Raw genomic sequence first — 13847 nt, 5'->3', positions numbered from 1 at the left:
TAATATTAGTTAAATCAAATTTTTTCAAAAAACATTGGTAAAGCAAAAAAAACACATTTATTAAATAATCAAAATATAATATAATATAAATTATATTTTATATATAAATTAATTATAAAAGTAAACACTAAACAATGGTGTATTAAAAGTTCTTCTTCTCTTCTTTTATTTTTATAAACAAATATGTTTAAAAATTATTATAAATAATTACTTAATTTTATTAATAATAATTTATTAATAATAAATAATTATTACTTAGTATATCATCTTAACTATGTAACTTATAGGAAAAACTTAAAATGCATTAAGAGTTAAATTTTATTAACCAATCAAATTGCACTATGCTGCACAGTAAAGACAGAGACAACAATAACAGAGTTTATATTGCAACGATATTTTAGTTCTCTACCCACCCTCACATTAAAAAAGGTCCTTCAAGACAATCAAATTTATATTTACAGCTAATTCAAACAAATAAAATAAGCAAAAAACACACAGAAAATAGCAACAAAATTATAGGAAAGTGGCACAGAAATTGTGATGAAAACTAGCTTATAACCAGTAAAATAGACTGCGAAAATTGGTATACTGTCAACACATGATTGCCGCCTAACTATGTAAATGCAAGTGTTTTCCAACATTAAACAAATGAGACTATGCGTGTGTGTGCGTATGTGTACTTGAACTGCATGTATGTATGGAAAATGTGTACAATTTCTTTTAAAGCAATTTTATCTGTTTTCACATATGCTTTCGTACTTATTTTGGTTATGGAAGTGGACATTTGCCCAACAGATAAGCACAAGTGTAAAGCGTATAAACCTTAACATACACACACATCCACACAGGCACACACATGCACACAAATATAAAACTTCATTACATATGTTTTGTGGGTATGAAAAGTTCTTTCATTCAATTTCATTGCACACAACATTAAGCAAAACCGAAAACGCATGAAATTCTGCTTAGACATTTTGGTTTTGGTTTTTGTTTTTGTTTTTGTTTTTACTTTTACTTTTGTACTCGTCTTGTTTTCGTTCAGGGCAAATTCTTTTCATTTTGTTTCATTTTTAGCTTCTAATGATTTTATAGTTGTTGTGTTTGCTTTTATTTTTGCTTTCTATAGTTGTTGTTGTATTTTATATTTCTAAAGCTCGTTTTTATTTTAAATTTGTACGTTCTAACCAATTTGTTGTTGTGTTAGGACATGTGACAACAACGTTGAGGCTATAACGTTGATGATGACAACAACTACAACGAAGCTCAATGTTTTTTTTCTTTTTTTGTATTAAACCAAGTAAAAAACATTGAAAATAAAATTTCAACATACTATGAATTCGCATATGAAAAGGAAGAGGAAGAAAAAGTATTGCATAGACGACGGTGACTTGCCCAAGGAACTAACTAACGAAGAACAGAAGCAAATAGAATTTTGTACAAAAATAAAATGCGTATTTTTTTCGTTTTTAATTTTTATTGCTTAAGACAATGGCAGGGGGCAAGAGGGTTAAAACTGCGTAAAAGTAATTAAAATTTGGTCTTGTTAAGAATTTTCAAAGAAATTTTTCAATACAAAGAAAATTCAAACAAAACTATTAGAACTCCTTTTATGGTAAACATAGAAATAAACTATGAGTTGTCATATATGTTCAATTTTTCTATAATTTATTTCAATTTTGAATACAACTTGTTTGTTTAATATAACAAAAATAAAATGATTAATAATCAATAATTAAATTTCTGAAATAATTCTCAGTAATAGTATATCATATATATATATATATATATATCGTTGGAACAGCGCACCGTCTAACAAGTGGCCCCACTAAAGTGAAGGATTAGTCGAGGTAGACCACGAAACGACTTGTACATCATAATAAATACTTATAAAATTAAATAATTTACTCCAAAAATATATGCGGATTTATCCCTCTTGTGCTACTAGAAGTACACGTTAATATACAATTCCCCTGATTGAGGTTCATATCAAATTTTAATTTATTATCATAAAGTGTGAAAATCATTTAAATATTGTTCTCAGTATAACTTACAGTACTGGGTTTTGTTGAAAAAGTTTTGTCAATGCATAACTAAACATTTGACATATACGATAATAATATTTTATATATGTTACTGGAATAGTGGCTGTCCCTTATTAGGAAAGGTTCTAACCATTTTTACTGATGGCTCTAAAATAGCTGGCGGTGGTAAACAGTGGAATCCTCCAAGGAATTATATAAAACTATTTATTAAAGTCGTCTTGTTCTTTGTAGTGTTTTGAATAAGAGGTCATATATATATCTTATAAAACATAGCAAGATCTCGATCTAAAGACAATTTTAGGCTTTGCTGAAGGTAGAATGTGGTTTTAAAACCTTTTAGTTGCTTAAAACCCTAGTAAAATTGAAGAATAGGTTTAAGGGGATCATTAAGACAGTCGTTATACGTTGACCTAACCTTACCTATTCCAATATTGTTACCATATTAGAACCAAAAAATTAATAGTGGTTCTAATGACGCTCTTTGAATATTATAAAATTATAAAAAACGATAAATAAATTTTATTATGAACCGATATTACGACTATGATCTATAGTTATCTTCAGAACATGTAGACGATAGTCTATATAATCTATAATTATAACAGCAAACACATGACAAACTATAAAAAGTATTTAAAAATTAATTTAAAAAAATTTTTATTCAAAAATAAATTTAAAAATCCTTTTATTGAATAATATGGAATTATAGAAATGCATATTATGACAGATTAATTGTTTTTTATTTATAATTGAACAAATAAATGCAGTCAAATGCAAGCAAATGCAAATATATTCTTCTTTTAATACATATATTTCTTATATATATGAGCAATTATATATAACATAAGGATAAAAATTGAATATGTTCGATTGTAAAATTCGTAAAGTACCAAAAAAAGTTGCAATTTAATTCGGCGTAACGCGTTGGCAAATATTTAACATTTTAAAAAGTTCGCTGCAACTGCCAGTCAGTCCGTCTGCTTGCAACAGAATTGCATTCCACACTCCATATTGACAGCGAACGCATAAAAAATACTTGCACTCATAAAATTTTAGTGAACACCATTGTCCTTTCAATTTTTACGAGTGCCACGTTATGTCCTGCTGACATAACGTATCAAGCGAATGTCGATTAAAAATACAAAAAACAAAAAAAAAACAAAAAAATTACAACAATGAAAAACGTCAAACTGAGCATTGAAAATGCAATAAAAAATTTATACAAACAAAGTAAATATTTATAGAGGTATATGTGTATACAAATCTATACATATATATATATATATAAGTAAATATTTACGTACGTATGTGTAGTATGTAACAGTTTGGTGGTCGCCTTTATAATTTACCCAAAACAATACCAAAATGGTATATATGTATAAAAAGAAAAAAAACTCTCATTAAATTATGTACACACATGTGTATGTAAGTATATATATACATACATAAGTAGTTGATTTATTTATACGTATATGTATGTATATACATTTTTCAACATCCTGCACCTACTTAAGCCTTCATATAGAGTTTTTATAAATATTAACAATTAACGCATTTCACTCCTACTCCTACCACAAAGTACACCAATACATATGTGCACATAAGTACATTAATTTTCATGAAATCAATTTTTTAAAGTGACTATAATTTTTCAATTAATCATTTTATCTTAAGCTTTAAGTGTACATAATATAAATTAAATAAAACTGAAATGTAACTGAGTAAAATTGGAATAAACGACGACCTTTGCTGTCGAAATACGAAATACGAAAAATATTATTTAAACAGGAAACACGATTGCATTTCTTATATTAGTTTTATTTTACAAAAGTTATTAAATACCTGCATAATTATTATTATTATATAAAATGAGAAATAATATGAAATCTGACTCTTCTCTGCTAATCCCTATTGTTTAAGTCGATCATTAGGCTTTACTAATTTTATAGAATGTAATAAATAAATAACAAATATTCAGAATATTAGGTTATTTAAAATTATATTTGCCATCCTAAGTATCCAATTAGTCTTATTAGTCCATTGTATTACCTTATAAGAAATTCAAGAGTTTAAAAACCACTTTGAATCTATGGTAAAGCTAACATTACTCTGTAAATGGATAACTTGGAATTGCGTGAGATCTTTAAAAAGGAAAGCCCCTAGTCGCTTTCATCGTATTCTCCATTACTGCGACAAGAATGATTAAGTGGAAGATTCAATCTTCTAGCTTGGTTTACTAAATGACTATGACTTATCAACACATCTACCATAAAATTGTTATCTTTACGGGACTTGTCAATGAAATTGCTGGATCTTAATAAAACGCGATCAAATTATATACAAATACCTGCATATTGTTAAGTCCTCCCATCTTGTATTACATTGCTCAACTCAAAAAGAATTCAACAACTGCTTGCATAATGTCAACGATATGTCCACATTTTTTAACTGTTCCGAATGATTACCTGAAGCACACCATCTGGTCTGCATGTCTGCTTTACAGTTGCCTATGAACAGAAATCTAGAGTAGAGAAATGTGAAGCTGTTTTGACATTTCATTTGGATTTGTGGTTTTAATTTGGACTGAACTCAAGGAGTTTAAAACAGCTTGACTATCTGGCGGTATGTATATATTCGTATTAAATATATTATCTACTGCCAAATAAGCTGCATCTCTAATAGCGATTATCTTCACCTGAAAAATACTGCAATGTTCAGAAAGCCTATGATAAAAAGATTTATTTAATCCTTAGAAAACTTCACTTCCTATACACACCTCGACAATACAATTTAAGAGCCGTCAGTGAAAATAGTTAGACCCTCTCTTAATGAAAAACCTCCCGACAGTCAGATGTCTGTAAAATAAAAAGGTGTAAAATAAAAACTTCTCCTTTTTAAAGCTCCTAAGACTGCACTTTAAATTAGTTGCAGAGTATTTGTTGGTTAGTGTTGTACGCTTGTATGATATATTTATGCTCTACTTTAGTTATTATTTTAATTATTATAATAAAACTATATCTAACAAGACGTACTTTATATTCCTCAAACTTATATTCCTACCCATACATCTGCTTCGTCACAGGGATGAATTTGTCTCAAATATTAACTCATTTTCGAACAATTTAGTTGAGTAGCCATTCTTATAGAACACCATAGCGTTTTGTAAGATTATCGTTACGTTATAAGGTTCAGTGGTTCAGATAATATACTCTAGCCACAAAAACATTGTTTGTTTGTATGGTATGTATGGCTCATGCCATACTTGAGTAATTTTGGAGGATTACCTTTGGTGCATTCATTTTTGCTGATTGCTACACTTAATGAATTCTGCAGATTGAAAATGCGTTAACATGAACTCAAGTTGGTTGTGTATGTGTGTGTTTAGATGAAATATTTTTTGATTTTATTTTTTCACATTAAAAATAAAATGCTCATTAAAATGTTAAATAGAATATATCGAAAACAGACACAAGAAAAATATTATACATGTATTGGTTTCTTCATCTTTTCAACACCTCAAAGCATAAGTAAAATTTCATTTTACTAAATGCAGTAAACTGTGCGAAAACTGTTATAAAAACTTATTTTAATCCTCAATTTTACTCAAGTGTGGCAAAGGTCCATAAGATGTTTAAATTCCTTTACGGTCAAAGTTATTTTCCAAAAAATCGAAACAAAAATACTGCAAAAGTACTCCTTATAGGGAATAACATCGTGATCATTTGGCTATATATATGCGCTGTGTTCGCACCAGTTCAAAAGTTATTTGATTGCAGTCTCTACGACCACCCTGTATATATTATAGCTGCAAAAAGTCTCATACCCAAACTTGAATGTAAAGGATATATTTCGATAATTCTATTAATATAACAAGATACTTAATCTGGAAAAAATTTTTCAAAATGAATTTTTAATTTTCAAATGTAGACGAAAAGTGCTTAAGTGACTTTTGAGACTTTTAAAAAGTTTAATATCAAACTCAGGTTATTCGTTGCATTACATTTATTTCAGCTGCAAAGCTCAAAGTTGATATTAAAATTAACAAAACAAAACTTAAAAATGCATTCATTGACATTTTTATGCTAAACTGAACTGCAATGCCAAATAGTATATTTTTTAACAAATTATTTTTTTGAATTGCAATAGAATTTATGTTGCATTAGTCAAGTTTTTTATTTTGAAAAAAAAAAAACAAAACAAAAATAAATTCTCAAATATCAAAATGAAGAAAATACTTAAAAATGTATGCATGCGTGAGCAAAAGTAAAACTTCTACAAAACAGCACTTATATTAAAAAATTATATAAAATTTAAAAAAAGCAGGAAAAAAATATTAAACTTAAAAAATATGTACTAACACTAAAAATACAACTACAAAATACAACTCAAAATAATTATATTGCAAATGCAATGCAAGTGAAAAAATCTGGAAAATGCAACGCAAATGTGAATGCAACGCACGTAGCAAATTAATAGAACTCACGCCAGCTCCGAACTGCACGCACAACTACGCACGCATACGCACCTAGCAACACACATTATTATGAGCGTTATTATGAGCAAGTGTCCGGGTCTGAAGTGCGGGTCTGAAGCAGCCATCCATCCATCTAGTAAGCAGCGAAGAAAAGTGTAAAGGCAGATTTTGAATTTTTAAAATGAGAAACTTTTTCGAAAAAATGCATTCATTTGTATTTTGGATCAACTCAACTTCGCCACCTTCATTAACACGCCAACTAAAAAGCATAACTAATGCAACCTGCAGTTTCATGTAGTCCCCTCTCCAGATCCTGACTCCTTGAGAGCGGGCGGTGTGTGAGTGTTTAACGACGCGTTCATCAATGCGTGCCTGCATGCGTGCATATTTGGTTACGAAAAATATTCAAAACACGCATGTTCGATCAAACGATACTCCAACACCGACGTTCCCAACTATCACGTCGGGGTCACCAAATGTTCGATCAAACCAAAATGTCTGATCAACGTTGGAATCAACTATTTGCAAGCACTGAACACTTGAATCCAGTACTTATGTTGATTCTATTTAAACAAGAAAACCACTGAGTACTTGAACCCAGAGATTTCGACGATTTTCCTAGTTATCCTAGTCACTGAACACTTAAATCCAGTGAATAGGCGCTTTTGTGACGTAAATTCAGCACTTGAACTAAATTTACAAAGCTAAAGAAATGAATCAATCACGAATGTGGCTTCGCATCAATTGCATTGTCAAAAATTCAATTGTGCCTTTTATTTAAAATTGATAATTACTTTACAACAAATAAATTAACTAAAATAACCTTGACCATGCATGCCAAACAATGAACTTATTGCAAACTGCAAGAGTGCATTTTCTTGCAGACGAAATTTGACGCTTTTGTTTTCATGTGCCAACAGAAGCGTATGACGTATTTTGGGCATTGCATTGACAACGTTATTTTTTACACCAAATATATTTAACATAATTATTACAATACAAATAAAAATAACAAATTATTCATACAAAATTAATGACAACAAAATATTCATATATAATAATATAACATAATATAAACAAATATTCAACATTCTCCCCCGCGTTGAACAACCGTTCAACAATATGAGCCTCTAGCTGTCAGGTAGTCAGTCCGACTATATATTGATAACGAATTCTCGTGACTGTCGTCGTGGCATGGGAATAGGTGTCGTGCGGGTGGCTTCTTCAACGGATGGAATTTCAACATGTTTTTTCTGCAATTTCTTCTTCATCATGATTATGATTAATATCAGCCCTATAACGAGTGCAGCGTAAGCTATGGTGAAGCTGTGGTACTTGTGTGACTGAAATTGATTTGGAAGATCATTTATCTGGTATGACTGCAACACCTTCTGCAATACTGTGAGTTCTTTAAGCTGTTGATCGTATTGGTTGTTACGTATCGTTGACAGTGTACTGTTATCGCTGTAAGCATCTGATGTCTTCATAGGGGGTTGTAGCCTTAATTCGGAGATTGTACCAAGACTACTGTATGAATATCTTGCCGTGCTTGCAATTATTTGTTGTCCTTGCACGGAAACAAAGTTGTGTTTAAGCACGCAGTCTGGATCTATCGTCAATAAACCTGAACCTTTTAGATTTAGTGGTATGATTTCCTTATTACATACTGCAGTTGCTCGTGAAGATGTTGATGTCGCATAAATCCATTGATTTTTGTGATTCAATGGAATCCAGGTCAGCTTGTTGATAGTGTGTTTCAACCGACAATTTGGTATTGTGTTGTTGTTGAATAGGTTGACCTCACACGCACATACTTCGGAACCAAAATTGTATCGTATGCGGACGTTGGTGCAAAGAAATTCCTCTTCCTTAATGGTCTCACAAAGACTTAATTCGGATTTTATAAGAGGAAAATATTGATCATGCTGCGTACTAATAGCCAAAATTGAACTGCAGGAGTCAATTACCGTCATGGAGTCATTTACCCAGTTCGGGATTGGAATTAGCTGAAACAATTCAAATCGTTCATGTTCAATCAAGGGTAGTGTTATACTAAAAACTGCATGCTGCTGTGTGATTCCACCTTTAACCTTCATTAGTCTGTAAAGGGATATTAACTCATCTTCTGGCATCGGTAATTCTAATGATGGTGATAAATGATGTTTGATTTGATTAACTTCCTTTTGTAATTGTGTTGGTGTCAATAACAATGGATTCACTTTTCCATGATGAGTATCAGTTAGAGCATCTATAATGGCAGATTGTATCTTCTGTAGATTATGTGCTACCAGTGTTAATTGAATGGCTCCTGCATTGAAAACTTGATTGAGCCGTAATTGATTTACCTCTCTATTTGTATCTTTTATTGAATTTATCAATGCCTTTATTTCGTTGTCAATGTGGTCAAAACCTTCTTGAACTGCTATTTTATCTTTCTTCATTATGTTGATTGTTGAATCGACAACTGATGTCTGATTCTTAAATAGCGTTAATAATTGTATTTCATTTTGTTTCACTTCTGTAATTATATTTGACATTCCTTTGGCATATTCTGAATCTAATACTCCAAACAGTGAATGTGCAATATTGCCTACAAGGTCAATTGCTCCTCTTTTGGAGCGATGGTCATGAAGTAATTTATCATCGAGTTGTAGTTCGGATTCAATATGTTTAAAGTGATTAACTGTATTCGCACATGATGCGTTTGGTTTCATTTGTTGACAAGCTTGATGTAGCGACATTATTCCTGTGTTTAGAGCTGCTGCTTCCGTCCAATAAAGACTTAAATCATAATAAACTAGTAGATTCCATTCAGTGGTTGATATGGCAGTTGTGCCCAGATTTTCAAAGTGAATACCCAATTTTGTGCCAAACCTTTTATTGTCAATTGGAGATCCTATTACTATTGGCAATATCAGTAATAGTGTAAGTAATACAGAACAGTACAAATTGGTCGGCAGTTTTCTACGTTTTGTCTTGGGCTCTTCATACGACTCTTTTCTATCTTTCATAATTAACTTGTCAGGAGGTACTTCGTGATCACCTTCAGCCATTGTTGGTTGATCATCTGTATTTATAGGCAGTATAGCTAATCGATGAATTGGGCGTTTAAAAATGCCTGCCGATGTTTTAACATCAGCTACTCGGATATGTCCATCTGTACCCTTGTACACATGTACAATTCGTCCCAAGGGCCACTGCATCACTGGGACGTTATCTTCTTTGATTATAACCATGTCTCCTAACTGTATGTTGGCAGATTGTGTTTTCCATTTGTTACGTTGTTGCAGTTCCATCAAATATTCGTTAGACCAGCGTTTCCAGAAATTATGTTTTAACTGGGAAACTAGGTTCCAACGTGACAATAACGTGTGTTTTTCTGGTTTCGATCGGGTGTCTACATGAGTTGTAAGAGCTTCTCCAATTAATAAGTGTCCTGGAGTTAATGCTGTCAAATCAGTTGGATCATTGGACATTGGAGTCAATGGTCGTGAATTTAATATCGCTTCAATTTCCACCACTACTGTTTCGAGTTCTTCATACGTCAATGATGCTGTTGAAACGCTGCGTAGTAACAAATATTTTGCGGACTTTACGGATGCTTCCCATAAACCGCCAAAGTGTGGGGCCCTTGGTGGAATAAAATGAAAATTTATTCCTGTGGTACTGCAGACAGAGATTATTGCTTCTTGTCCTTCATTAGAATAAATGCTTTCTTCTAATTCTGCTAACTGGTTTTTGGCGCCTACGAAGTTTGTTGCGTTATCACTGTAAATATTCAAACAACGCCCTCGTCGACTTATAAATCGTTTTAATGCTCCAATGAAAGCATTTGTTGATAAGTCGGTCACTAACTCGAGATGTACCGCCTTTGTAGAAAAGCAACAAAAGACAGCAATATATGCCTTTGTTGGCTTTTTGCCCCTCACCTTGTAGTGGATCCAAAATGGTCCGCAATAATCTACACCAGCATTAATAAAGGGTCTTGCAGGAGTTATTCTTGATTCTGGTAAATTGCCCATAATTTGTTGGCATAGTTGCGGACGTTCTTTGTTGCATCGAATGCATCGCTGAACTGTTGTCCGGGCTGTTGATTTACCTTTAATCGGTCAAAAACGTTGTCGGACTGTACTCAATAGTGCCTGTGGGCCACAGTGTTTGTTTTCTTCATGGAACATCACGAATAATAATTTTGCCAATGGATCATTGTATGGGATCAGCATTGGGTGTTTAGAATCGTATGGTAATGATGAGGCTTCTAAGCGTCCTCCTACTCTAAGAACATTTGCATTATCAATAAATGGAGATAAACTACTGATTGAACTAGATTTATCAACATGACCTTGTTTCTTCAGGTGTTTGATTTCTTCATGAAAATCATTACCCTGAATGTGAAATATTATAGTCATTAATGCTGCATCCAATTCGTTGGCACTAAGTACTATATGTGTGGCACGTGACTCCTTTGATTTTCTTGCGTTGTTAGTGAATCTAAGAACATATGCTACTATCTTTTGTAACGTCTTAAATGAATTCTTGTGCTGAATGCTGTATATGAAATCTGCGTCATTGCTTTGAGTTGCTACAGCTACAACCTTCTTCTTCTCCAGATCGACTGGAACTTGTAATGATGATGAAAACCTTGGTGGCCATACTTCCTGCCTTCCATGCAAAAAGAACGGTCCTTGAAACCAAAGTGCACATGTTGACAACGCCCTTGCTGAAAGTCCTCTTAATAACACATCAGCTGGGTTGTCTTTTGACCTAACATGTCGCCACTGTTCAGACAGAGTTAAAGTTTGAATTCTTGCCACCCTGTTAGCTACAAATGTTTGAAATGATGAGGACTGTGAGTTGATCCAAGACAACACAATTTCTGAATCAGTCCACAAAAATACCGGCTGGTCCTTCTCTTGAAGATCGCTTTTCACTCTTGCTGAGAGTTTCGCTGCTAGGACTGCCGCACATAGTTCTAGTCGCGGTAGCGTTTGTTTTTTGAGTGGTGCTACTCTTGACTTTGCACATAACAGTCGCACTATTATTCTACCATCTTTTAAAATTGCTCTGACATATGCTGCAGCACCAAATGCCTTTTCAGATGCGTCAGCAAAAATATGTAGCTGTGTTGATGATGGAACCTCGCCTCTGAAGATATGTCTTGCCACCTGAAGATTTTCAAGAGTACTTAAGTTTTCTCTGAATGTTGACCATGTTGTACAAAGATCTGTAGGAAGTGGTTCATCCCAAGATAATTTCAACTGCCATAAGTGTTGTATGAAAATCTTTGCTTTGACTATTACTGGAGCTAATAACCCAAGTGGGTCGAACAGTCTAGCTAAATCAGAACTAACGACTCTCTTCGTGATTATACCTTCAGTAACCATTTTGACCTTAATTCCAAATAAATCCGCCTTGGGCAACCAAAATAGTCCCAGCGTTTTGATTGACTCGTTATTATCATTAGTAAAATCTAGATTTACCTCTTGATCATCTTGAGAAATGTTTTTCAAAAGTTGAGGATGGTATGCACTCCATTTCCGTAGATAAAACTGATGTTTCTTTAAAATATGGATTAATTGCCTTTGAGCTTCAATAGCCGTAATTAAACTATCTGATCCACCGAGTCCATCGTCAACATAGAAATTGTCACACAGGATTTGAGCTCCCAATGGATAATTCACCTTGTTTTCTGATGCTATCTTTTGCAGACATCTTGTTGCTAGGTAAGGAGCTGCTCGAGTTCCATATGTAATTGTGTTTAGCTGGTAATAACGAATCGGAGAATTTGGACTGCTTCTCCAAATGATAAGTTGATAACGCCGATCTTCAGGATTTATCAAAACTTGACGATACATTTTCTCGATATCTGTGGTGAAAACAAACCGTGGTCGCCTAAAACGGAGCAGAATTGAAAAGAGTTCACTTTGAACTGTCGGTCCGTTATACATTAAATCATTCAACGAGTGTCCAGATGTAGTTTTGGCGGATGCGTCAAACACCACTCGAAGTTTAGTAGTTGTACTATCTGGTTTTAGTACACAATGATGAGGAATGAAATATTTTGGAGTCAACATGGAATCCAAGTTTACTTCAGTCATGTGACCCAATCGCTCATACTCTTCCATAAACTGGACATATTGTTTCCGCAAAACATCATTTTTTGCTAGTCGTCGTTCAAGACTGATGAACCTTCTCCAAGCTGTTTCTTGAGATTCCCCTAACGTCAATGAGTTTTCCAGAAACGGCAACCTTACCACAAAACGTCCTTCTTTATTTGTATGGACGTTCTGCACAAAATGAGATTCGCATAATTTTTCTTCTTTGGATAATGTCCTTTCTGTTGTATTCACCTCATCCATTCGCCATAATCGTTCAATTGCATCTTCTAACGATGATTTATTATCAACAACCTCCGCCCCACCGCCAAAAACTGCACATAAAACGTTTGATGTGTCTGTATTTGATGCAACCTTGCCACTGACAATCCAGCCAAGTGTAGAATTTTGCAAGACTGGAAGCCCAGGAGCAAGCGTTAATTTACCTTTCTTTAACAGACTAAAATAGAACTCCGCACCGAGTAAAATATCAATTTTCCCTTGTTGGAAAAATGTTGGATCTGCTAACTGAATGCTGTTAGGGACCTTCCATTTGGAAATATCGTAACTGCAACTTGGTTGAGGTGGAACTATATTTGGAAGCACAAACGCTTCGACTTCTGTAGTAAACCTTGAGTTAAGTGATTGCAATTTGATGTTAACTCGCTGCGTTGAATTTTTTTGCACCTTTCCTATACCTTCTATGCACAATAACGATTTTGTTTTTGTTATATTGAGCCTTTTGACAAGACGCTCAGAGACTATGTTCACTTGCGAACCAGAGTCTAGTAATGCTCGGACTTCACTTGTATTTCCATTAGATGCAATTATTTTGACTCTTGCAGTTGGCAAGAGAACATAATCACGATGACCTGTGGATGTGTTTGCTGTCGCTGTGGTAACTGCGGTGTTGTACCCACTTGAGCTAAGTTGAATGTTCTGTTTTGTAACTTCCAAATGTAGCAACGTGTTTTGCTTTTTATTACATTTGGTACAACTTCTTGATGAACATTTGTTCACCACATGATCATTTCTGAAACAGTTAAAACAGAGCTGTTGATTTTTCACCCAATCCAATCGTTGAGATGGTGAAAATTGCAAAAATTTACGGCAATGATACAGTGGGTGCCTGTCTACATTGCACAGTTTGCAATTGTTGTTTCCTTTAGAAACTGTTACAGCCGATGACACTGAATTATTTCGATTTGCTTTAATTTTTATAGCCACCTTATC

The 13847-nt window shown here is 33.3% G+C and overlaps 1 protein-coding gene across 1 annotated transcript in view; it reads right to left on the bottom strand.

The window, feature by feature from the left end:
* Nucleotides 1–10628: 10628 nt before the first annotated feature.
* LOC119677237 overlaps nt 10629–13847 on the bottom strand; it is a 9914-nt gene continuing 6695 nt past the window's right edge. The window contains exon 2 of the mRNA XM_038088508.1: nt 10629–13841. Coding sequence (XP_037944436.1) covers nt 10629–13841 — 3213 coding nt within the window. The remainder of the gene's footprint in view (nt 13842–13847) is intronic.

This window comes from Teleopsis dalmanni, chromosome 2 (genome assembly GCF_002237135.1).
Source record: "Teleopsis dalmanni isolate 2A chromosome 2, ASM223713v2, whole genome shotgun sequence".
Taxonomy (NCBI): domain Eukaryota; kingdom Metazoa; phylum Arthropoda; class Insecta; order Diptera; family Diopsidae; genus Teleopsis; species Teleopsis dalmanni.
This window is presented reverse-complemented; position numbering and strand designations above follow the sequence as displayed.